General features: G+C 37.2%; 1 protein-coding gene across 1 annotated transcript in view; it reads left to right on the forward strand.

Annotated features, from left to right (window-relative positions):
• Window positions 1-27,695, forward strand: part of CADPS2 (calcium dependent secretion activator 2) — a 347,118-nt gene that overhangs the window by 227,944 nt on the left and 91,479 nt on the right. The window contains exons 10-15 of the mRNA XM_019474039.1: window positions 2,120-2,228; window positions 3,385-3,592; window positions 4,738-4,742; window positions 10,984-11,120; window positions 14,777-14,964; window positions 27,517-27,618. Coding sequence (XP_019329584.1) covers window positions 2,120-2,228; window positions 3,385-3,592; window positions 4,738-4,742; window positions 10,984-11,120; window positions 14,777-14,964; window positions 27,517-27,618 — 749 coding nt within the window. The remainder of the gene's footprint in view (window positions 1-2,119; window positions 2,229-3,384; window positions 3,593-4,737; window positions 4,743-10,983; window positions 11,121-14,776; window positions 14,965-27,516; window positions 27,619-27,695) is intronic.

A 27,695-nucleotide genomic window follows, 5' to 3' on the forward strand; every position in this document is an offset into this window, starting at 1 on the left:
GCCCACCCGCAGGCCCCCATCCCGGCCCAGCCTTGGCCTGGCCCCAAGGGAGGTGCCCGACGCCTGGGCTGCCCCAGGGCCCCCAGCTCCCAGCTGCGAGCCATCCCGGCCCAGCCTTGGCCTGGCCCCAGGGAGGTGCCCGACGCCTGGGGCTGGGGCTGCCCCAGGGCCCCCAGCTGCCCTGCTCCTGGCTGGGCCCTGGCTGCCAGGCCCTGCCCTGCCACCCCAGGGATAACTTAAAACCTTTAAACCAAAATACAGTAATTTTCTAAAACGCATACTATAAATGAAAGCAAAACTATAGGCTTAATGCACAAACAGTAAGGTGAAATTCTGCCACGTATGTCATGCTGGAGGACAGGCTCACTGGTTGTAATAGTCCCTTGTAGCCTGAAAATCTGAATTTCTGAAAGTGATGGGCTAGATTGTTTTTTGTGTTTATTTATATTTAGCGCTCTCTCCTTGGTACAGCCCACTTAAGTGAACGTACTAAATTTGGTGTGGAAAGCTAGCACTCAGTTTTAGCTGCCTGACAGTGTCTCTCAAATTCTTCTCTCTTATAAAACTGCCTTCGCTTAACTAATGTATTAATTAAACTGGAACACCTAAGTTTAATTTCTCTCAGCTGTAGACTTCTGCTGTGGTTCTGGAGACATCAGTTCAGCATTTGAGGCCTGATGGCAATTTTGTGGAGAGCGCTGTTACACTTGTTCCTTTTGCTCGTACATGCTGTGGCAGAGGATGTTCAGTCACCATACACTGCATACACATAGTACAGCATAATCTTGTTTCAAAAAACCCCAAATACTTAAAATAATGAAATATTTTTAATGCATTATGCAGATAATAATCACACCTTCTATCCTTATTTTCCAAAAATAGCAATCTTTTACAGAAAGTCAAAAATCTTTTGTCAGTAGCAGTTGAAGTCACTGGACTTTGAGGTGGAGTGGTGTGCAGGGACAGCACCAGCTGAAATCAGCTGTCAAAATTTTACTTCAAAAAGGATCATTTCTGAAGTTGTAGCCAAAGCAATAAATCTAGGTAACAGTTAGCTGAGCAGTCAGCAACTAGGATGAAGACAAGCTCCTTGCCTATCCTTAAATCCTTGCATAATTTTACAGATCTAAGAAATTATATTATAGTTCAAAACAAGTCAGTTGGCCAGATATCCTACAGCCCTTGGAGACGAGAGTTTCAGAGGCCCATGTAAATTCAGTTCCCTTAAGTTTCAAGTGTTCAACAGATTCACAAGCTCTTTCTTCTGGTCACCTTTTATAGTCTTTCCAGCTCTTCATTTAAGGCTGGGAACATCTCAGTTTTGTTTCATTTGATTGCTTTTCCTCTCCCAGCTGTTACATTCCTTTCTTTATCTTTCCAGTCACTTTTTCCTTAGCTGTCCTCATTGCTTTCTATTCTGTCTAGGGAGCCTTAAACCACATGATGACAGATTCTTTTCTTACTGCCTTTTTTTTTTTTTTAATACTTGTACTTGATGAGAAGTAACTGATGTTGTTCATGCCAGCTGCAAGCTGCTTGGCCTACACAGCACTGTATCCTGCATACAGCCAAGCAGCCTGGAGATGGGTGTGAACACAGGTGCAAAAGATGCAGAAATTAGACTACAAAATTGAACTGAAGGTTCTGGTACTTACCATCTTTAACCAGAATTGGCCAGATTATGTGTTCGTCTTTCCAGCTGCATGATTATTGTGGCGCTCCTTATGCAAACAGTGCTTTTATACATAAAAGTCCTTTTTTTCCAGCTTCTTGGAATACAGGACTTTTTTTCTCACACTGTAGACTAAGCAGTTTGATCAGTACCACAGTACCAAGTATTTTCCTTACCAGAACCTAATTTGCTTCCTTTCAATTTTTCATAACAGCCCAAATTACATTGTATTTCAGGTTACTGCAGAGAGATGTGTTTATGGCTTTTTTTTTTCCTTCCTTTTGGCAGGAAGGGGAAAGAATGCAAAGTTTTTTACACTGTAAATATTTCTGGAAAAAAAATGGGGTTTATTTCTTCAGCACAACTGAAAGCTAATTTAAACAGTGGTATATGTGTTACACAATTCTAGAATGGAATTCAGCAATTAAGAAGTCCTTTCTTATTCAGGTTAGCCAATACACATTTGCAATGTGCAGTTACAGAGAAAAGAAATCTGAGCCTCAGGAACTAATGCAACTCGAAGGATACACTGTGGATTATACAGCTCCTCACACAGGTACTTTTCATGATTTTGAAGTATGATATGTTTGTGTAAAACAGCTGATTCAATTTGTTCATTTTGATCTAGCAGCAAGAAACCCCGAAGTTTTTTTTTCGGCATCTGAAGGTTTTGCAATTATAACACTAGGATTTTCTAGTGTGAAAAATCATGCTTTTAGAAAGAACCTTGTTTTAAGAAGAATGAACAATAAACTTACCCTAAGGTTGCCTGAAACATTGTAAGACCACATATGGTACAAGGAAAAAATTATGAATTCTAGCCAGTCTTTCCCTTTTCTCTCTACTTTTGATGGTGGAGTCATGTGGCAGTGTACTGTGAAGTATATTCATAAATTACTTAGAAAAGAAGGTGAATGATGACAGTGCTTGCTAAAGACAAATTACTCAGAGTAATCAAAAATAAATTTGAAGTTATCAGAAAAATCTACACAAGTTAATATTAAAATGGCAGAGGGAAATCAAAATTATACATGTAGAGAACAGCGATTCTGCTCTTCCTACTCAGTGGAGGGTTATGAATTTAAGAGACTTCTAAGATATTGAAGATTGATCTTTGGAAACGTTGGCTTGATGTTTAGAATAATTGAGAAAGCAAACAATGCTCAGAAGTTGTTTGGAAAGCCAAAACAATGTTGTCATAAAAAAATCCCCAGCACAGCCATGTTGACTGGTGTGTGCTGTACTGGTTATGTGCTCTCAGAACAAAACACTGGAATGAGAAAAAGGTACCAAGGAAGGAGCAGCAACACTAATAAGAGATATGGAGCTGCCTCTGTTCAAGAAGAGATAAAGTTGACAGGGACTTCCAGCTATGAAAATGATGCCTAGAAGGAGGATATGTTAGAGAAATGCAAAATAGCATATGACATGGAGAAGATGAATATGAAATAAATTGGAATTGAGTTGGAAATGGAATTATGGAAATATTTTCTCCCGTGACTTCTTTATTTATTCTACTTATATGTTACTTCCATGTATTACCATTTGATCCATATAACTCTAGATTTTATCATACTTCTAGGTCATAAATACCTATAAAATATTTTAACACACACACACACACAGAGGAAAACCAATAACATGATAAACATTGATGGTAATTTAGGAGTAACTTGTATTTATTAAGATTACCGTCCTATTTCCTGCTCCAGGTCTTCAGGGTGGTCGAATGTTTTTCAATGCTGTTAAAGAAGGCGATACCGTGATATTTGCCAGTGACGATGAGCAGGATAGAATACTCTGGGTTCAAGCCATGTACAGAGCCACAGGTCAATCGTATAAGCCTGTTCCTGCAAGTCAAGCTCAGAAGATGAATCCTAAAGGAGGAAATGTCAACACAGGTATATCCCCACTTTGTAAGTTGGCTTTCTTTTTCTTTTGTGGCTTTGGTTTTGGTTTCAGTTGGTAAAATATGTAGCAGCTCCCTCAATGAAGTTTAATTAAGCAGAACTCATTCACTAGGGAAATGTGCCTAGCAATTTGTTATTAACCAGAAGTTCTTTAACTCAGATTATTATTACCAGCGAGGGAAATCCTGACTTGCAGGTCATTATTTTTATTATAATACATGAAAATACGGCAATTACCTTCATATTCATTACAGTTGACCCACATATTACCATGGAGATGGTGTTTGGTTTACATTCTATTTTTCAGTAGCCAGCCACTGTAGTGTTGAATAGAAAAGCATCAATCTGTTCTCAGAATTTTATAGATTTAGGTCAGCTTTATCATATATTGTATATATTAGTTATCTAAAAATTGCTATGCAGACAGTACATTGTGAGCTGAAAGGCACTAGATGGGCTGCTGGATTTTTGCACCCCTCAGTGTAATATTAAACTACATATAAAAAAATTTCCAAAAAAATCAGATTTAAGTTTTCTTCATCTTTCTTTGAGGAAAACATTGTTTCAGAGAAAATCAAGGTAGTTAGCTTATTTTAACCATATCTTGAAATTTTCATATAATCTCTTTGAAAGTCTTCTTCCTATCTGCACATAGGAAGCATATATGGGTTTTTGTTGTTCTGGAGGCGGAGTGCAATCCAAGGATTTTTGTAATAGCCATCAAATTTTTACAACGTCATATGACTTTATACAATAATCCTTCTTCATTATCATTTATCTGTATATATAGAGTGATAGAAGGGAGATATGTGTTTTAAACTCAACTTGGTTTAATGTCTGAAGTCTATAGCAGGTTGACCCAAAACCATTCTTCTCCGTCAGTCCTGCTATCACTTGGTCTCACGGCTTTCCATTCATCCTGTAATCTTTTATCTTTTGCTATTGGAAGACAGTAAAATATGCTCATTAAACTCCATAATAGTTATGTAAAATCCAGACTGGGCTTCAAGAACATTGAAAAAAACATAGTTTAATCTCACAAAAGCACTGACATCTGTTGAATTTTTAATCTGAAACAATTTGGAAGGGTGAAGTAACCATTCATCACGGGGGGTGTTAAGGTGAAGTATTTTGTAGGATGTAACACTGCAAAAGCAAAGGTGGGGCAACAGCCAAGGAATGCTTCTGCTCACCTCCTCCCCATTGCCTGGATCGGGGCTGGGTACTGGGAGTTCACTGTGTTCCCTTCTTAATGTTTCTACTTCAAATGCATCAGTTAGAAAATACAAAGGAAGGGACTGTAGTCAGTAGTAGCCAAGGAACTGCCCTTCTTCTTGGACACAGGGTTTACATGGAACTGAAAGCATCTAGAAAACGCTAACCACAGAAAAGGGAAAGTTATAGAAAGAAAAAGGTACAAAGAACAATTGCAAGTTTGGATATACTGAAATTATGTTTTCAGAGATAAAATAACAAGACAGCCAGGGTCTGACTGATCTTTACAGCAATTATCACAAATGCAGAAAATGGAAATGTTGCTCTTTCATGCGCACAGCAGCAGCACTCCAAAAGGCCAACCTACAGATCTCTAACTGATCTGAATGTGCAGTTTCTTCTTGTTGGTGCTGTATGGCACTTTAGGATCATTTATGTAATGTATAAGACACTTGATATTCTATACTACAAATGAGGCAAATACACATTTCAGTGTGGCGCTGGAATCAAACTACTATTGTACCTGTCCAACTTCTAAAATGAGTACTAGCCAGTTTCTTTATTTCTGAGTAAAGCAACTTGGTACTGCGTTTTTGTAGTGTTAGGTGGCTCCAAAACAAAAGTGAAGACAGGCTAATGTCGGCAATGATCAAGAAAAAGAGACTGCTCTTCAGTTCCACTACTCTGAATGAGCATGCTGCAATGCAAAGAACAGAGTTTTTAAGGATGCATGATTGTAGAAAAGCCAGAAGTTTCCCAAGGACATGAATGTTTCAGGGAAAGCGCCAATTAAAAATAGATTCATCTGAGTCACATAAAGGTGCAGGAGGCGATCCCTTTCTTAATGAGCAATGTATTAGGAGATCTATTCATACAGTTAGAAAGGCTGCTGAAGTGATGACCGCTGTTAATAACTCGGTCATAACAAAGGAGTAACAGCAGCACATGAGGGGATTGTCATGTCTTAATGAAGCAACACAAAGCCAAACATCATTCTGGTCCTACACCACCATGAGTTCAGAGATAGTCTCTTTTTGAAAATATCTGCAGATAGGAAAGGAGAGAGACAGATACTGGTAAACCAAGTGAGGTTAGGAATCATTTGATCTGAGATGTAGAGTTTTCCTCATCTCTCTTTTGGAATGATGTCACTTATCAAAACAGCTCACAAAAGGAAAATAATTTGAGATTTTGCAGAGACCAGTTATAACAGTTGTCATAAAAATGCTGTTTAGAGCCCATGTACAAAACATCAAATCCTATTTATTAAGTAGGAAGGGAGTAGCAAAGGGAGTCAAATATATAAACCATACATTGGTATTACAAGACATCAATCCGATGACAGCAAAGTTGAAGACATTTCCAAATGAAACATCCATCTGACCAAGAGAGCATCACGGAGGAAGCTTGTGTGGACATTTAAATAATCCGAGTGGAGCAGTCAATGTTGTGTAATCAAGAAGAAAGTGCAGGCAACTTGCCAAATGAAGAAATGCTTTGGGATTAGTCATGAAAATATAACATTAACATTTTCAGTCTATTTGGATATACCGATGATAAGCACTATAAAATTTCTCTCCCTATCATAGTTTAATGGTATGGGAATAGATTACGAATTTCATATTTCTTGTAAATGTTATTTGTATCACTCTCAATCTTTGAACTGGCTACATCTTTGAATTGGCTACATCAGAGACTCTGTGGGAAAACCAAAATATGATTAATATTAAAGTACTGGTGTCATAATACATACACTCAAGAAATACCACTGCTTAACCTTATGGTGGCATTGCTCAGTTTTGGAATAATTGGTAATGTTCTTGTAAAGCAGTTCTTTTAAAATAGTTCTGAGATGTTTGTATCTGTATGTTCAATTAATTAAATCTTTTAGAAACAAACAGAAAGAAAAGATATTTTTTTCATTTGACATAGTTTTCTCAGCAGGTTTGGTAGCTTTATATCCATCATACACTTTGCCACCTGGAGGAGTGGAGTAACTCCACCCTCCCTGCATGTTCCCCCATTCCCCTTCATGTCCCATTCCCGCTTGCCTCCAACTACCGCCATCTCCCTTTAGAAAGAAAAGGTTAACACTGGCCTCCACCGCCTTAGGCAGTCAGTAAGTCACCTTTATGCTCTCTCCCACGCTACTCAGAAACATGCAAAAACTAACTGGTATCCTCTTCAAATCTGTCCTTCGGCAAAATACTGGCAGTCCATCAGTGTGCTATCCCCAGCCTGATGGTTGGGCCATATGGGCCAGCTGCTTTCTCACATTCTGCCGCTTTCTCTCCATCTGTTATTTCATTGTCTGATATTTAAATGATAAGGTTCTGGGGGCATAGATTGTCTCTTTGGCCTGTGTTTCTAAGCATGTAGCACTTTGGAGTCCTGGTCAATGATCAGGAGTCGAAATGTTCCCGATGTAAGCTGTCACTATCTGTATGGAGTGGCACTTGAAGGAATGTAATGCATGTCTTGCCACTGTCTTTTGCAAAGAGCACGTGCACCTTCATCCAACCAGTTCCAGCCTCTTCTGTATCAGAGTCATAGTTCTTACCCTACTACTCCCAGTCTCTAAATCTTTTTAATCCCTACAATACTAGATTTCTTGTCTCTACCTGCTCTTCTTTCCTTCCTGCCTGAGTTAGTTCAAATTGCTTCCATGATGCTTAAACTCAAGCAGAGATGTCACCGAGAGCCACAAAAGGGAGGAGGTCACCACTTTACAAGGCCAGTTCCTGTAGTTCACCCTAGCACAGAGTAAATGCTACAGAAAACATGTATTTGCTTCTGGGCTGGAACGGGGCAGAGATTTGGCTATCACTAGGAACCACTCGAGCATGTGCCATAAACATGGAATTCTTGGTAGTCTTAATTCACTCTACTGAGTCACTGAGGATGTGATGATTTTTATAGCCTTTGCAGCTGGGCTAAAATTGGAAGTTTCTTGCAAAGATGGCAAAAGGCATATTCAGGATGCTCTTCTGCCAAATTGAATGTCCTTGTCTAAAAGAACACCCAAAGAATTTGCTAAAATTCCTGCAATAGCTTTTGTAAGTTTTTACCATGGTTTTAAAATATATTTATTTGTCCTACATTGATCCAAAAAAATGGATAGTTTTCTGGCTAACAGTTTCCAAAAGATGAAATAAATACACAATCTGAAACAGACAGTGTAACATGGAAATAGCAGCCAAAACAATGAGTTTGAGTTAGAGGCAACTTGAAAGCAGGACAACAAATTCCATTAAGAAGGGAAGAAAATTAATTGTGAAAAATCAGGAGAAATAGTACTGCTTCAAAGATCTCCCCAAATATCTTCCCAATATTTCCCAAGATTGAGAAAGTGTAGAGAATAAAATGGAATTGTTTTTTCCTAACTGTATATCGCAATATAGCACTCTTTATGTCTTTTGCGTTTGTATGTAGCTTGAGCAAGACATCTAAAGCTGATTTGTGTAGGAATTTGAAAAATACAATCATTCTAGCAATTTTTAAAAATAGGGTGTTGAATAATTTTTAAATCACAGTCATATAACATTTATGAATTTGTCATAATCTTTGATCAAATTCTTATATTTTTTTAAATCCATTTTGTTTCAAAAAGTTTTACCAGTTATCTTGTATGTATATCATAACAGTAAAGTAAAATGTAATGTATTGCACTAGATCTATTTTTCTGTTATTTCCTGCTTGCCTACAGCTGGCAAAGGTAAGTTTTTAACTGTTTTTCTGTTATTAGAGTGTATTTGGTAGCAGATCTTCTGTTACTATTTGACAATGTTATTTGTACTGTTTGATTCACTTAAAAAGATGGTAATAAGGCATGGATCTTTCTGTAGAATTAGATCGAGGAGGTATGTATATTTTTAAATAATATTTTTGCTTATTTTGCCCAAATTATATAATAGCAGGTTCTGCTTTCACAAGCCACATTGTATTCAATAGGTCACCTTACACACTGTGGTCATCTAGATGACTCTATCAGAATGTTGGATCTGTTTCCTTCGCAACATCCAGTCTCCTGATTTCAAAATACTTAATTACTTGTCAGTACTTACACAGATTTTCTTTTAAAAAAGGATAATATTTTATATTTGTGTAGTTAACCAGAGAAAAAAATCAAGCCAGTTAAATTAAGAAAGATTCAGCTGTGTATAATTTGTACCTGAGACCGATGGCAGAAAGAAATATTAATCCTATTTCTTTTCTGTAATCTCTCTTACTTTAAATAATGACTCAATAAATCAGATAGATACCCATATAAGAAGGAAAACTTACAAGAAATGTCGAAACCAGTCACTTACACATTAAACAGACTGGGTGTGGAAAACTTTTATCTGTGTGTGGATCATTTTGGAAACTATAGATAACTTCACATTGTAGTTTAGTACTTTCAGTTATGTAGTTGTGTTGATATCAGTTATTTATCTTTGAATTCGTGTGTTTAAAAACATTTAAGAGAGAGCATTTCATGTACCTATGTCAAAAATATGAGCTAAGTTTGTCATTAATGATAGGCTAGTCTAATGCTCATGGAAATATTGTTAATCTATGTAATCACATACGCTACTGATCTTTAAACCGTTAAAAATATATGCTGCTGTTTCTTTGGGATGATGGTCTCATACCTTACACCATCGATGTATTGTCATACTGTTTATTTGCTACATCCACCTTGGTGAAATCTGTCACATGGATGTGACTCTTGCTTTGACAATGCAAAGCCAAGTGATATGAATTAGTTTCTGCATCTTTCCAGGATGTGATGCTGCAGATCCTTCAGCTTGAATTAAATAATTCTCCCATCCACAAATACAGCTGAAAGTTGGACTTGACATGGATCAATATGATCTGGGGCTAAATTTCTAAATGTGACTGATTATGTTAGCATCATGCCCACAGATCAATATTGAGTTTTATTATGAACCTGACTCTATAATTGGGTTTAATCAATAAACTTTTGTCTCCTTTTCTTTAGAAATTTTAGGTTTGTACTATGCAGGTTTTCAAAATTGCATTTAGGATACACTTAGATCTATACTTTTCTAGTAATGAATATAAAAAGACCTAGGTTTGAATTTAAAGGAACAAAGAGCTGAGACCCTATTGAAAGGGGAAGTCAATTTTTAAGTTGATAGGACTGTTCACCCCAGTACAGTCTATAGAATCCAAGACAGCTAATGTGCTAATACATAACTAGTCCTTTTGGGCACTGTAAGGCTTTTTCTGTCCATACTTGATAGATAATTCACATTGAGGACTTTGACAAAACATAGCATTAATGAAAGCAATCACTAGAGCTTCTCTTTTGATAAACCCGCGGGGTTTAAAGGCGTTGAAAGATGCAGTCTGTGAAGAACAATAAATTTGGGCCTTTGATTGAAGTGCCATTTGGGATAGTATGTTTTCTCGATGTATTTACACAAAAATGCTGCTCCCTTTTTCACTACTCTTTGCTGGAAGGTTGAAGGAGCTCTTTGCCATTACTACATTAAGGTTCGTCTCATTAAAAGCTGAGTACAAAAAGAAGGCTGGAAATGACCTAGCTCAAGCCAGTGTGTTCATTTCTGCTCCAGTTTGCCATTTGAGAAGTAGGCTTCAAGCCATGATGAATATTTCTATGAGTGGTACTTTGATCTGCAGTAAAGATGCTCTTTCTTATCTGAAGAAATGAATTCATAAACATTTTCTTTTTGCAGTGGAGGGAAGGGTATTTATTTGCTTATTTTCCTAAAATTAGAAAGAGTGCCACACAAAACCAGGAAATTATAGAACACATTTTTTTTGTACTCATAACATTGTTTTGTAAATTGTAACATTTGAAGAGCTCCACTAGAAAACCATGCTTTAAGAATTATTTTAATGTGCTATGTTGCATTTTCAGGTAGAGTTTCTAAATTGTTTTCTTTAATCTGTCAGTGGGTAGAAACTGGGGTTTTTTCACTGTTACACTCCATAGATTGGTATGATAGAAAAATAATTCCATAATATTATTTTCAGATTAAAAAACAATATTCTATAATGTCACCTGCAAGCTTCTACTTATGTAACTTGTTTCTTTAAAATATTTTCAAGAAAATTTATATGTTGAGACTTACACACCATGTGTACCCTTGCGTTTGTAAATCTGCACACACACTCACGTGTATTGTTCTGCATATTTTTCCTTTGTATGAACAGATACAGACCGTGGTCAGAAACATGGCATGGATGAGTTTATTTCCGCTAATCCCTGCAAATTTGACCATGCTTCCCTCTTTAGACTGCTTCAGAGGCAGACCTTGGATCACAGATTGAATGACTCCTATTCTTGTTTGGTGAGTACTGGCTGGAAGATAGGTATACAGAAGTGAGAAATAGTTGTTACAAAGTAGTCCTTTCTTCCTAGTTCATTCAATAGCTGCAGTTGTAGTTGGAATAAAGGGTCCAATCGATTGGTTTCAAATTTGAAAATTATACACTTGCAAGCTGCTGCTGTGCCACTCAATAGAAAGCAGAGACCCAAACGGTCTCTGATTTTTATCAGCTGAAATTTATCATGTCCTCTATGGGGGTTTGAATAAAAACAGAAGGTTTTGATAATGGCAAGAGCTCCTGTGGTAGCATTTACTGACACCTGTACAGGCATTTTAAGGTACAAATGCAGTCGCCTCATGTCAGACATTTTCACCTATCTTGTAATTCTTCATTCCACCGTGGTGTGAAGAAGCAAAAACATCAAAAGAAGGGAAGCAGAACCACAGGCAATAGAGACCTATGGGCATATATGTATTACCTGAATTGCAAAAAACAAATGTGAGTATAATCATTAAACAGAACTAAGTAAAGTGTGATCTCTGTATCAAAAAGAATGTTTTTCATGTTCAAAGACAGCTATAAAAGATAAGATATTGGCAAAACATGCTTCCATATTTGTGGCTGCAGTTTCCCTTTCCTACATAACACTTTCTATTCTATGCTTTGTGGGCCTAGGAGTTGAGGATGGGGCTGCTTCTGGTTTTGTTTTCAGTGGGGAAAACCAGCAACAATCTTGTGGAAGTCCGTCAGATTATAAACACTCGTTAATCAGGTTTGTGTGGGTCAGACCTCATAACTTCCTGAGGCTTTATTTTTCACCTGATATCATGTCTGAAATAGTTATCTCTCACTGAGGACCTAAAATGCCTCAGCACATAATTTTTTTTCACTTTACTATCCCAAAAACAACAAAAAAGGATAACTTTTTTTTACTTCTTTTTTTCATTGATCTGACTAGTCATGTAATACAAAGATGATGATGGGGGTTTTTAGGTTTGTTTGCAAGTGTAAAAAAGAAAAAAAAAAATTTGATGACAGTTGCTTCCTTTTTAAAATACTACCAGATAAGTATGTATAGAAAAAGTTAAAGGACTTATTTTCTGTCTGTGGGTTGCACATTGAATCAAAGAAGAGGCCCGAAGGTACATCTGTACAAAGTAATTGGCACTCAAAGAGAAAATGGTTAGCTTTCTAACAGTGCATTGGGGTCAAAATCTTTTTTTATAATAATAATATAGTAAGACACTTAATATAACCTTGAAATCAGGAACTTTTAGAAGAGGTTAGGTGAAATACACAGTGCTATAGCAACCATAAAGCAGATGCATTTCTTATTGTTCTTTTTAAAATTCAGCTTTTAATAAGTAGAATGGGTGATCATTTTTTGTTAAATTGCATATTTAACTATATTCTTTAATTAAAAAAATTGAGAATGTCAAGGTAGCAATAGAATACATGAGCATGTAAGTGTGATTTTTCTTTTCCCTGAACAGCTCAGTTCCTATCATGTTTAGAAACAATGCATCCCTTTATTTCAATAAATATAGAGTAACCACACATACAACTTGTAAAAAATAAAAACAAAAATGTGAAGAATTAATATTAAGCACAGTTCTGTATTAAATTAATATGTGACCTAAACTTCTTTAATTTTACATTCTTCTTGGTATTGGGGAGCTTGGTTTTTTTTGGGGGGGGGGGTGCTGGTGGTGTCAATTACACAATAAAAAAATATGCAGTTACCTAATACTCTATGGCATATAGTTGTTATGTGTTTGTGAGACTTATGCATGGTATGGGGTTGAACAAGGGCAAGGAAGGCACATATTTATATGAAAATGACCACACTAAAACAGATCTCTTGCAGAGGCTGAAGTTAAAGTAATGAGTTCTTTAAAAATGTGTATTCTTGTCACAATTTTCTCCTATGAGAACGTACATAAATTTTAGTAATTATTTCCTTTTGTATTGCTAGGCATTGACATGCAGCATTTTGTCATGTTTTCCATAAAAATGTAGAGAGAGATCTGTGACAATGATGACGTATTGGCAGAATATCAATCACAATAACCACTGTTTATTATATCTAGGGATAGGATACATATTATTGCAGAAATTCAGTTAAAATCCCTTTTCTTTCTTTCAATGGAATACCATATTTTCTAGCAAACACTGTGTAAACTACATGAGCCATTGCAACATGACTGGATATTAGTTTAAAACACTGAGTACTGTTCTGGGTGCTGTAATAAAGTGTTCTCTAGAAACAGCTGAAGCTCTTTAAAGGCAGTGGAAACACTGACTTCAAAGAAGTGAATCAGAAGCATATAAATTTGTGAAATAACTTTGAGGTGTTCTTGTTTGCAAATAGTATGTTAAATTCAAGAGTTGAGGGAGAATATAAAATTTAAATTCCTGTCTCATGCAAGTCTTTTGGTAAAGTTAAAACACAGGTGATTTAAACCTGATGTGAACATATTTTTAAGTATTGTTTAATAGTATTTTGGCTGATATTTTGTATAAATATTAAACATCTGAGCTTGCAGAAGTATTCACAAGCAGTAGGGAAATACTGGTCTTCAGCTGCTAAACTGATGTTATAAATTCATGATGACTTGCAAAATCTTTTTGCTTATCCAAGTTATTTGTATGTTTGAGTTCAGGCATTCCCCAATCTCTCTTAACCATTTGGCAGGGATGGTGAGTGGGAAATATCACCACAATTAAGAAAAGAACAAAGAAAAATGCTTATTTAGAACAGCTATGCAGTAGCTGTGGATTTCCAAGGTTTATGTTTTTCTCCCTGCTGCTTTTTGGAAGCTCACTGTGCTATCTTTTTTCACATTGGGAGGCAAAGCAATCAAGGCTCTTCTGTTTTACATTTCTACATCAAGAATCAATTTTTTTTTTTTTACACTCTGGACTCACTCAAGAACTGTTTTTGTGGTGGGAAGGAGTCTCTACTTTGTTCGTGTCTGTGTCGGGATTACGCCGTTCTGGTCTCATCAAGACTCTGCCCGAGTAAGCCCTCAGTATACCCCAGAATATCTAATTATTATTTAAGGTCAATCATACTCGTCTTATTCAGGTGGCTTTTAACAAACTACCTAGCTTTGTGTATCTTTACTAGTATAAGTTGTTAAAAAGTTGTTAAAAGTGCACGCATGTTACATAAGAAACAGGGTAAATGTTCAAATTGTGGTTCTTTCACATTAAAGTTCCAGCCACGGGGAACTGACCATCCAGAAACTGTGTTTTAACTGTCCATGTTAATGTCCCTCACTATTACCCAAATGTTCTCTCATAGCTTACAATTAATTACTTTAACAAAATTAATTATTTTGAAGTGTCAGTTTATTTTATATTAGGTTTTGATGTAATTGAATCCGTACCAGACTTTGGATGTATTAGCATGTTTTTGTAAACCATATATTTCATAGTAGCGATAACTCAGAACTGCAAATAGTTTCCTGACATTTACTCCTTTCAGCAAGAGGGCTATTGTTGGATCTAGCTTCCAGTGCCATCAGCATTAGTCAGATATAAATCATTCTAGTATAAAAAGTTTATGTAATGCACATAAAAATATATGCCTCTATTCTTTGTTTAATTTAAAAGCTGTGAGTGGGAAAAGAAATCTCAAAATGTTTTGGGTTTTTTTGCCTTTCTCTTTCAGGGTTGGTTTAGCCCAGGTCAAGTCTTTGTATTAGACGAATACTGTGCTCGCTACGGAGTGAGAGGCTGTCACCGCCATCTTTGCTATCTCAGTGAATTGATTGAACATTCAGAAAATGGTTCTGTAATTGATCCAACCTTGCTCCACTACAGTTTTGCATTTTGTGCTTCTCATGTTCATGGTAACAGGTAATTTAATGGTATATTTTTAAATTCATAGCCTTAGGATGAAGCAAAACTATTTATAGGCTCTTGCATTCACCAGGTAGGGAAGTTGCACACAACAGAAATCAGTTCATGAAAGTTTCTTCAGGGGTATTGGAGGTTCTATACAGATTACTATAAAAAACCCCACCAAAATCCCTTTCAGTTTGTACTTTCTTAATGCACTGTGTTTTCTTGGGCATTGTATAGCCAGGCTGATTCAAGGCTAAAGGATATCACCCTGTTAAAAAGGTAGTCTTCTGCATTTTGTGTTTGTGTTGTGTTAGTGAATGGTGCTTCCAGTGAACATTTTGAACAATTCTGCAGTTTAAGAGAAGCTTTGACTCTTTTTTTACAGTCTGTAGCTTGGCAACTAATCATACTATACTGAGTTCTTCTGGCTGTGCTACCACAGGGAGAAATAACATATATTGGGAGTGTGGTGTGACCCCCAACCAGGAAGAGCTAGGGCACTTCTGGAATTCTTTCCACTAAAGGGGTGGGCTGCTTCAGGAGCTGTTGGTCACAGTGATGCTCTTGGGATGATGTCTTCCTTCCACTTGCAAGTGAAAGACTTGGAAAAAATTAAGTTGTTGCTTTGCTGTGCTAAGCAGGTTCTTTAAAAGCTTTTGCTTCATCTATGTCTTATTCCAAATTGTGAGGGAACTAGCTCTGTTGTTGAACAGCAGGTATTGGAGATAGGATCATTAGATAGCTCAGGTTAGCAGGGACCTCAGGAGGTCTCTAGACCAATGTCCTGCTCAAAGCAGGGTCAGTTGTGAGGTCAGACCAGGTTGCTCAGGGCTTTATCCAGTCAAGTCTTTACCCAGTTTGAACCTGTCTTATTTCAGTGAAGTTACATCCGTTGCCTCTTGTCAACCTCCCAGTAGCAGCTGGGGGGCTGCCATTCAGTCCCCCTAGACACCACCTGCTCTCCAGGCTGAACAAGCCCAGCTCCCTCAGCCTCTCCTCAGAGCAAGTGCTCTGGCCTCTGACTGTCATGGTCCCTGTCCACTGAACTTGCTCCGGTTTATCCATGTCTTCCTTGTACTGGCGTGGGGAGTGGGGCAGGCAATCTATCAAATTACAGGACAACATGCATTTATACCCTACTGTGCACACTAGATTTGTAGACTGCTGTAGGAAATATGGTTAAAAAGTTAAAAAATAACAAGGGAAAACCCAATAGATCTCCCCCTCTCAACTGATCCAGTTCTGCCGCTAGGGGAAAACCTACTCACAGTCCCAAAAGGTGATTACTGTGATGCTGTCTGTAAATCCCCAAAACTGAATCCTGGTAGGGATCAGGAGAGAGAGAGGTTTTCTTCCCAACATGTATGCTTATGTTGCCCTGCAACGAGTCAGTCACAGAGGCCGTTTTACTTGTCCTCGAGCCACTGAAGAAGGGACAATCCTTAAAAAGGATATTGTTTCCTTCATTGGCTCAAACAAAGCCTCATCTGTCAGAACAGGAGCTGAGCATTTGTGACCTGAGTGATTTAGTAGTGGGAGATTAACATTATGTAATCCTTGATAATAATATCCAAAATTAAAATGTTTTTGTATGTGCCTGAAATACTCTCAAGAATCTTAACGTTCATACTGGTAAGTTAGGAGATTTTCTGGCTTTTACTTGGTAACCTATTCTCTGTAAAAGCATGCTTCTTTTGTCAGTTCCTGAAGAACCTGACACATTCGTATTTCCTATTGAGTCTAAGTCTTTGTTGTTTCTAGCCTTTTTATTACCGGTTTCAACCTAACAAGACAAATATACAGTGATAATTGCTCAAACTTATTTCAAGAATTCAAAAGAAAGGTAGATACATTTCTTTTTATTTCATAATTTAAGTGAAGGACAACAGCGCGTGCAGTGCATGACAATATCTCAGGGAGCACATCATTTACACAGTGGTAAGCACTCTGTTTGTATTCTGTCTATTCCTTCTGTACAGATATCCTCTGAATAGCATTATGAGTGTTTTAGGAATAAAAGAAGTGTTGAACAGAGAGGGTCTGACTAGAACTGAGATATTGTAATAAGGAAGAAAAAAGAAACATGAAGAAAGAAGAAAAGTAAGTCAAGGACAGAAGCAGACACACTCACTGAGGATGACAGACACACATATACGCACATAATACATCCAGTCATTCATCTGCCACGGCGCTAAGAAATAGTAAAAGGGAAAAAAGAATTTCACAGACAATGCACGACAGGCCAAAGTTCTAGGCTGATCCCTGGCATTATACATCTTAGTTTTATAAGTCAGGCTGAGAATTAGAAAGACCACAGAACAAAGACAAAGAGCTTTATACTCTGGGCCTGATGTATTCAATTTATATTTCATCTTTGCTTCACAGAGGGATCTTAGACCTTCCACTAGCCTGAGAAAGATCATCAGAAATGATCTTGAAGTCAGATGATGGAGGAGCATGTAGAAATGCAGCCGTATCTGTAGTTCAATTTATCAATTTCTTTTAGGCATGAATTTTAGAGTAGCAGGCAATCTAGTAACATCAGTCAAATGATCAGATAAAGGTGTCAGTCACCTTCATTTCTGGTAATCTGGTGAGGAGAAACTCAAGCACAAATCAGAGCAAATCTACAAAATATACTGGGGCCATACCAGGACATATGCTGAGCACACCAATGGCTACATCTGATTTGCTAAATAAAACTGGTGAGGAAGCAGTCTCATACAATGGACCCCAACTGTCCATTAGTCATAGGCACTCTCTAAGATCCCAGGCATGATTGTGGGATTGCGTATACTGAATACTGCTCCCAGTAAACACTGTGAACAAGGCTGAATCAACTTTGGCTCTTTCCACCCTTCGTATGTCTCCAGAACTCTTCTGGCAGATTTTGAACCCTCGGGTATTCCCTATGCTCTTTTGCTGCACCCTAGGACTTGACATATGAACTCTGTTTCATGCTGCAGGCTGTAATGCTCTTGCAGGCTGTAACACAATAGCCATGGTTTTATTTCAAAACACCTGGAACAAACACATATAAGTGAATTGTTGTCCTAGAGCTTCAGGGACATTGTGGAGAACAGAGGAGACCTGAACTGAGCTCTGGTGTAGGCTGTATGCAGCAGACCTTGCCACCTGGTCTCAGGGCCAGAGAACAGTCTCCAACTGTTTTCTTTCCTGAGACGAAGATATAAGTAACAAGTTCTGAAAGAGTTATCAAGCATACTGGTACTTAGTGTGTCTTTTATGCCAGTGGTGTTGGTTTGGGAACAGAAATGTTTATGCAGGGTTGAGCACAACGTGCTGAATCCTAGACTGAGGAATTCAAGCCTCATTCATGCCTTTCCTTTCCTGCTGGGAAGAGCATTACAACTGGGCTAACAAACTGCTTACATAGAAAAGGTATTTCTGCTTTTGTGGATGACATTCTTAAGATATTCTCTTCCTAAATAGCTAAAAAGCAAAATATTTTAGTAAAAGAGAAGCCTTGCTGAGTGTTTAAACAAAAACACATCCTTGTTTCTGAATCAACTGATTCCTTTTCCTCTAGTAAATAAAATCATCTTCCATTGGCTGTGCTTCTGGTGCTATGTAACTTTACAGTAACATCTCCTTTGTCTCCTCTTCACAATGTTTTTCTTCTGAAATGTTCCACTATATGGTCCCCATCAAAGTCATTAGTTAGATGAACTTTTTGCACTGCAGTTATGCATACAGTTGTGTATCTCTGGTGAGAGTGAAATGGGCAGCACAAGGACCTATAGGATATTCCTGAATGCTGAGATTTCAGTCTAAACAGTCCAGGTAGGAGCTATTGTTTTCTTCCCCATCACATTCACTTTTGTCTACTTTTCATGCTGTGACTTCTATTCAGTCCCACTTGTCTGAAATGGATGCTGGTGGGTATCATGTTGTCGTGGTTTAACCCCAGCCAGCAACTAAGCACCACACAGCCGCTCACTCACTCCACCCCAGTGGGATAGGGGAGAGAATCAGAAGAGTAAAAGTGAGAAAACCCATGGGTTGTGATAAAGACAGTTTAATAGGTAAAGCAAAAGCCGTGCACGCAAACAAAGCAAAACAAGGAATTCATTCACCACTTCCCATCGGCAGGCAGGTGTTCAGCCATCTCCAGGAAAGCAGGGCTCCATCACGCATAACGGTTACTTGGGAAGACAAACGCCATCACTCCGAATGTCCCCCCCTTCCTTCTTCTTCCCCCAGCTTTATATGCTGAGCATGACGTCATATGGTGTGGAATATCCCTTTGGTCAGTTGGGGTCAGCTGTTCCAGCCGTGTCCCCTCCCAACTTCTTGTGCACCCCCAGCCTACTCGCTGGTGGGGTGGGGTGAGAAGCAGAAAAGGCCTTGACTGTGTGTAAGCACTGCTCAGCAGTAACTAAAACATCCCTGCGCTATCAACACTGTTTCCAGCACAAATCCAAAACACAGCCCCTTACTAGCTACTATGAAGAAAATTAACTCTATCACAGCCAAAACCAGCACACACATGAAGTGCGAAGTGACTTCTTTCCACCTGCTGAGTTACAGATTGAATTGAAAAATTCAAAATTCAAGCATATTCCCCAGTTATACTTTTTCTATTCAGAAAGAAAGCTGATTTATTGGAAGTTCATATATGAGAAGTGAAGGTGAAAGCAATGCTACAAAAATCAGTTTATAACCAAAGATAGTTTCTTTCTGCCTTCATTTTGAAATATTCAGCGCATGTGTGTTTGCATAGAAGAACAGTCATATTGAGTCAGGGTTCTTCTAAGCCAGCATTGACCTGCTTGGAGTAAGAGAAGGGCAAGCATATGCAGTATTTCCTCTTAGTGCTCTTTCAGTTTCCAACTCTTTGCAGCTCAGAATATGCCTGTTCGGTAACCTGGAGTGAGTTTCTGTTGCAGGTACTTGTCTATTGCACCCCTGAACCTGTGTAAGCCCTTTGCACCCTCAACACCTTTGGCAGCAAGTTCCACAACTCAGCCTCCTCTTGCTTGAAGAACTCTTGCTTTGAACTTGACTCCTACACATCTTGTTTCATTCTCTGTTGCTATTGGAAGAGACTGAGGAGAGACAAAAAAAAAAAAAAATCCTTCTCTGCTGTCTCTTTGCTATTTAAGATTCAAGAAGTATGAGTGAAGCATGCATTGATTACACTGGATGGATGTTTTCTGCTAATTCCTTATCCTTTTCTGGTAATTCCCAATGTTGATTTACTTCTTTGACTGCTGCTGAACAGGGTCAGTTTCATGGAATTATCCATCATAACACCAAGATCTCTGTCCTGAATAGCAACTGATTTTTCCTTCTATTTATCTACCTTGATCATTATTTGCTGTTTTATTGCTACTTGATTTCATAAGGTCCTTCTGGAATTCTACACTATGCCACATAACTATCATTACAATTACATTTACTGTCATCTCAGTTCTCAGCTGTTTTCCAGGTCATTTATGAATACTGTAAAATAACACAGGTCTCAGCACAGATCCCTACAGAACTCTACTGATAACTTGCCTTCACTGCAGGTACTCACTATTTATTCCTACTCTCTTTTTTCACTGTAAATGTAAGGACTTTCACTCTTACTCAGTGGCTGCTTAATTGCCTTAAAAACTTTTGGTTAGGGACTGACAAAAGTCTTTTGGAAATCCAGGTACATCATATCAGTCAGGTCACACTCATCTACCTGTTTTTGATCCCTTTAGAGAACTTCAAGAAGATCAGAAGGTAAGATTTCTCTGCCTTATGGCTTCAAAGCCATACAGACTTCTTCACAATAGATAATATTTAGCCAATTTTCTTTAATTTTATCTTTAAATATCCTTATATTATTACTCCTTCTAATTTTCTGGGATGCATGTAAAGTTTACTGGCCTGTAGTTCCCCCTACCTCCCCTGGAAACTTCTGATTTTAAATTGATCTCACATTCCTCATGAAGGAGGAAGGCAGTTCTCGATGAGCACTTTCACACAACCATAGGTAATTCAGTTCTGGCCCTGGCAACTTATTAATGTTCATTTTCTAATTTGTTCCATAAGCTTTTTCACAGTTGCTTTGATTTTCGACAGATTCTGTGCTGAAAATAAAGATTTTTTTGCTGTGAACAAAGAAGGGTTCCAGCATACGAATCTTCTTAATTTCCTTCATAATAAACAAAATAAAGAATTCATTTTGTAGCTCTGCAATAGCCTTGCTCTCTCTGAGAGCTCCTTTTAGATCCTTGCCATCATTTAGCACCGTAGACTCTCTGATAGGCTTCTTGCTCCTGTTATGCTTGGAGGAAATATCTTAAAATGGAGTAAATGAACACATAAGAGAAATGAAACTATGGAAACTTCGGAAAGTGCTATGCATTCGTATATTTCTTTCATTTTTCAATGTTTTGTGATAAGAACCATTTATTGCAATTTTACACTTTGTGTCAAGTGACAAAAGAATGTCCAGCGAAATCATCCCTTTCAAATCTGGGACAAGGAACTTTGTAAAAATAAAGAAAATAATATCACTACATTGCTCTGTCTCTTCTAATAATTTTTTGTGGAGCTTCTGAATAGATATTTCCTTCTCTTCTGACTCTAGAGTTAAAGTAAGGGTGTCTGTATCTTGCTGGTTTCTCCTTCATTTTATGTCTTTCATAAACAATATCTAATAAGACTTAATCTAAAACTCCAGACCTTAAGTCAGTAATTTCACCATTTATCTGCACATGGTCACCATCTGGCATGAAAGGTTTTGTCCAGTTGATCTCTTCCCAGAAGTGTTAAGTTTTTATATGTATAATTTTGTTTATAAAAATATTTGAATAGCATGTAGACTTCTTCCTAGATGGTTTTCCCAAAAAAAACATTGCTAGCAGGATTTTGTGGAACCTTTCTGTTTTAAGCAGTTGAAAACGCTTCCTCTTTCTTCTGTGCTTCTTATTCACTCTCAACCCCGCATGTAATGATAGCAGGTGAAAGGTCTTCTTTCACTGGTTTTTATTGGCAATTGAGCCTTCTGCTTTAATCTTAGATCTATTCCAAGGCTGTCCAACAGCTGGAGAAAGGAGCCTGAGATCCCTTACAGTGTAGGGTCTTTAGGGAAGTGTGTTACATCAGAAGTTATATTCCATCAGTCTATCAGCATCTTATATAGATTCTTTCTCATGTTTGATACAGCATCTAGAGACTTAACAGGAGTCTCTTGGTTTTGTAATTTGTCTTATTTTTCTATCAGTCCTCTATAATGAAAATGGTGACAGTGGATTTCTCATACTCGAAAGTGTGTTTTTATTCAGAAGTCATTTATTATCAGTCAGCATTTCCCCAGAATAATGGCACGTGAAAATATACCTTTTAGGATTGATATGCTATGTGAGTTTGTGCTTCTAGATGAGAAGCAGTGTTCTCTCAAAAACTGGAAAGACTAGTTGATCCTTGGATATTTATATCCCTTTTCTTCAAGTGAATGTAATCTTCCCCTTTTCTGAGGCTTGTTGGGCAATGCTGAGAATAGAACTTTTTCACTAGGTCTTTCAGTTTTATGTACTGCCCTGTGCCAAGCGTCTTGCATCATCCAGTTCATCCTTCATTTTTGGAAGCTGATCATCTCCAAGGTATATGGAGCACAGAGGAAGGTAAACCTTCTTTAATTTAATCTGTATTCTCCTTTTTAAGTGGTTCGCTTATGAGCATCATATCCCCAAGCCATGTGAGGCTTCTCTAAATAAATGTTTGGTGTTTTTTTAATTAATGTTGTTCAATTAGTGACAGAGCTTTCTATATATTACTGTTGTAAATAGCCACAAGAAAGTTATCAGTAGAGTTCTCCCGAGTTCAAAGCTAGAAGCAAAGTTCTTCACCCTGTTGCAAGTACCAAGTGAAGCTATGTTGACCTCACCTTTGGTTTAAGGAAGGATACTGTCCTGTGTTGGAAAGTGCTAATAACTATAATAATGTTATAATAAAATGTGTCCTCACTACAGTATTAACAGAGGCACATTTTTCAATATATCAAAACAAACCTGCTTCTGAAAAGCCTCAGAGAAATTATCAATAGAAAATTGATCACAATTCACACGTTATTAAGAAATATTAGAACAAAGTTCTGCATATTTAAGGTGATACTTGCCATCTTAGGCAATGAAGGAACAGCTAATGCTGTGACATATTCTCACCTTCCGTAAACATTATACATTGCTTTGTCATTATTTTCAACTGATTAATGCCTATACATACCCTTATACTTTGGGTAAAATGATATTATATTAGTACATGCTTAGCTTTTCAATAGAAGGGCATTAATGAATCCCACCTAAAATATAACTGCACAAAAGATCATTAAAATTAACCTGATCTATCATCTTAATCTGTTTTAGTGGCCTTCAGAATTGGTCTTTTTCATTCACTTGTGAAAAAGAAGTGACCTGTAAGCAGATGTAGGATCAGCCTGAGAAATGCATACAGCAGAAGGCTCTATTGTGCCATTTTTTTTGTCAGAATGTTTGAAGAATAGTTAATATAAACAATAAAATGCTCAGTCTTCAAGTGCCTGCTGGTTAAAGCTATGTTTAAATGCCACGTGATAATTTGTTCTCTTCATTTTCTGTTAATAAAAAGAGGTCTGCTCTGCCTGCTTCTAAGCTGATAATGTAAACCATTGTTTTTCTTAGACTTGTCTAACCTAAACCATGGACTCTGCAAAAGCCTTAATTAATACAATTGTGTTTTAAAGGAAAATTTGGGTATTGAAGTCCTTGGATATTAAAGTCCTATAAATAGATAATAAGCTCTCTACATCAAAATTCTAAACAATTTAATCTTCTGTTTACTAAGAAACAAGAATTCAAACTTTTATCTTGCTAATTTGAAAATTGTCACTGTTCTTTCACTTTATTGTGCATCCTGCTGAATTTAAAAACAAGTGCTCTTAGAAAGCACTGAAGTCTTCTAAAACAATTTGTTTCTAGGAGCCAAGATGACATTTAAGTTTTTTGTTTTTCCTACGCCCTTGAAATGTGGTTTATTATATAAATGTCTTGAAGTAAGACCTTGGCTGAAGTATTTTTCTTGTATTTTGGTTTTCATCATAATTTCTCATCTTTCTCTGGCAGATTCTTTTGGTCAGCCTTACTGTTTTCATCTATGCATGTGTGTGTGCGTGTTAGAATATCAATCTGTGCATTCCTCTCCTCATACTCTTTTTTTCATGACAGGCCAAAGTGATGGTCTATGTTTTTAATGAGGAAAGCTTATTGAAAAGACTTAAACATTTGTAAAGTATACAAATATGCAAAAAGCACCAGTATCAACAACGTTCCAGAGGAAAAAAGAAAAGTCAGTCGTGTTCAGTTAGTATTTCGCAAGGCTGTCTCAACAAAACAGTCTTGCTTAAGGTAACAATTCACTCTCTGAGAGGCCACTAGGAGAAGCTGTTTCCAAAGTTGAGGGCTGGAAACGATCTACAGTCAACCCAGCGTCCATCATATCTAATTCCCATTGGAACTGGAATACCATTTTTATCTCGCGTGCCATAGCTATTCAAGACAAGAATCTTTAATCCTACAATGCATCAAGTGACCTCTGCAAATTATTACAGGTTTTAAGACCTCTAGACATCAAAATATTTCTAGAGGGTACTCCAAGCCTTGAAGGATGATATCAAGTGAGGAAGAACAGTCCATTCCCAGAGGAAAACCTAAATCCACCACCTAATCAATCAGCTTCCCTAGAGTAACTGCCATCAGGACAGCAATCTTGCAAGATTGTCACAGTAAAAGTTTCTTTAAAAATTCTGGTCAGCTTATATTTTTGGTGTCATTATTTAAGTGTCTTATGGTTGAACAGCTACTTTCCACTTGAATTTACTAGCTCTAGTTTATGAGGTTATTTATTTCAAATCTCTTTTGATATTTAAGTCTGAGTGAATTAAACAATTTGAGATGTGACCAGAGACTACATTACATCTGTGCCAGTTAGACTGTGATACAAGCAGACAGACAGGCCAATCCAAATCCAATCAACAGAGTTCTCAAAAAATGGAAAACTAGTAAAAGTGAGAGAGAGAAGGCTACTCAGGTTTTGAGTGTTCACTGTTTCACCTAGTTCTCTAATCCCAAAAGCAGTTGTGAAGAATAAGGAGGAAAAGAATGTGGAGGAAAGGAAAGTTCACTCTCCCTTTACCTTCTTGAGAAGATAATGTTAAAATGAAAACTCTTCTTAAGACAGTCCATCACTTTTCTTGGCTTAATTCTTGAAAGAGAGGTCTCAGGCTGCAATAAGAAAGCTGAATACTGGGTTTGAATTGAAAAATCAAGTCCAAACCACTATCCATAACATTTGGGATAGTAGGAGAGGCACATTTGTTGTTGGTTTTAGTTGCAAAATAGTTCTTGCATAGTTTATGGATGACTTAAACCTTTGAAAACTAAATGACTGCTTGAGTCCGATTTTCTTGGCAGGCACAGTAATTTGTAAATAAAAATAACCAGCTCAAAACAGTGCTATTTTATTTTATTCTGTCTTTAAAGCAATCAAAGAAAAAGATCTAGAAGACAAAATGAGTGGGAATTTTCAAACTATTTATCTATTTTTTCAACCTCAGCTCATCTCAAAGTCAGATTCTTTTTTCTGTGGATTATTTTTTCTCAGTAGTAGATAGACATTCCCAAGAGTAACAAAAAAGGATAACTAGAACAATATGTGTCTCAGAACTGTGTTGTGAAAATGCATTTTTATATTCTGCTTGTTGCAATAAGGCTAACAGGAAGAAACAAAATAATGATTCAGAGTTTGTGTTGTTTTCTAAAAGCATGTTTTCAAGAGATGAGGTTTTCAGTGCTATAGATGGTACATTTTTCTAACACCTTTTTGTGTACTTTCTTTTTCTTCTGGGACATTTGCTTCTGTCCAAACATCCACTGAAAATATATTTAACAGTTCTGAAAATTTTAGGTGTTGTCAGCAAGGTTCTTTATGACAACAAACTCAGTGAAGTGACAGGTCCCTGGTACGTAGTGATCCTAGCCTTAGTGCAGGTTGACAGATATGACATCCTACTGGCTCACCTTTTTCACTTACTGTTATCTGGACCCCTAGGTCTTTTCTGTCATATATATGACATGCCTTAGCGAGGTTTAATATGACAGAACTGTTTGCTTTATCACTCCAGAGCACGATCTCTCCTGACAATGAAATCAGACAGTGCAATTTACTTAAATTTGAACCCGTTCCATCTGTCAGAAGGCTGAGGTAAAGTATCCTGGCATCCATCAAAAGAGAGAAGATAAGTTATTTGCTCTTTCACATCAAATTTATACAATAGTATATTGATGTGCCTAGTTACTCATATCTCCACCATATCTGATTTTTATTGTTGTCTTCACAATTATTTAAAGTCAGGCATTCTTTCCACCTTGACTTGACAGATCACAAATATAAGTGATTTAAGGGGTGAAAGCATTGTTTATGTCATGACCAGGTAGCAACTTATCCCTCCTAGATTTAAGTATAGTGGAGAAAGTTAAACTAACAATTTAGCAAAACAATGTTGTCTTTCTTCATGTCATTTTACTACAATTTTCTCATTTCTAGAAACATTGAGATGCAGTTTTAGAGGCTCTGGAGGAGGTACAGGTTGGATCCACACTTAGTGTCAGGGTAGTAAACTCAGGTGAGAAGCAGTAGCTGTTTCGTTACCCTGGAGCTGTAAGTTAAGAGAGTAACAGGAAGTTTTCGGATACTTCTTTTTAAAGTACGCTGTATGTGGGGAAGTTGTGACTGCATGGCAAAAATACCATTTGAGAAATGTGTATTTAAATTTCTTTAATTTTGTCATTATTTTAATATAAATACATTAATAACACCGTTAGGCTAAGACTTTAAGCGTGTGCTTAACATAATACAACCCTTATTATTAATTATTGGCACTTAAATTTGATGTTTAAAAAAATGCCAGTGCTTTTGTTTTTTAAAGACTATTTATTTGTTGCATCCTTTATGCTATATTTATATGGAAGGCTTGTTAACATGCTTTACATGACATTTGTCAGTATGGGATGGGGGATCAAAAATCTATGCTCACTCTAAGCAGGGGGATTCCTAGGTGTTGCCTGCTCTGGCTTTTCTCACTGTAGTGTGCCTCCCATGTTTATTTTAAAATCACTTTCAGCCATATTGTGCCTCTGGAAAAATATCTGGACGATTCAAGGAGTTTAAATTCAACAAGATCCAAGTAGGCCCCTCTATTGTGCCAGTAGTATTCATTTTCTTGAGAAAGGATATTATATATCTTTGGGAATGGTTTGGGAGAAATATATGCTACCTTGTGTTCACATTGGGATCAGGTAGAAACTTAGGACCTGAATTTAAAAGTTCAGCTCAAATGTTAAACTGTTTGTTTTGTTGCAGTCTGTTCTTTAACTATATTCACAAGTTACTGTTTATCCTTCAAGGCAATGGGAAAGGGGAAAGGAGTTAGCATGCATGTTAACTGAAAGCTTTAAAAATAAAGATCACTGCTCAAAGAGGAATCAGCATGAAGAGATATCAACAATTATTAAATATTTACTATTACAGGCCAGATGGAATTGGAACAGTATCTGTTGAAGAGAAAGAAAGGTTTGAGGAAATTAAGGACAGACTTTCCTCCCTTTTAGAAAACCAAATAAGCCATTTCAGGTAAGTATATAATTTATTCAATGAATACTAAGTTTTTTCTGGAAGAATTTTCTCATGGTGTTCAATTTTGGTCTTGA

The sequence above is a fragment of the Aptenodytes forsteri genome, unplaced genomic scaffold (assembly GCF_000699145.1).
Source record: "Aptenodytes forsteri isolate BGI_AS27 unplaced genomic scaffold, ASM69914v1 Scaffold166, whole genome shotgun sequence".
Classification (NCBI taxonomy): Eukaryota; Metazoa; Chordata; class Aves; order Sphenisciformes; family Spheniscidae; genus Aptenodytes; species Aptenodytes forsteri.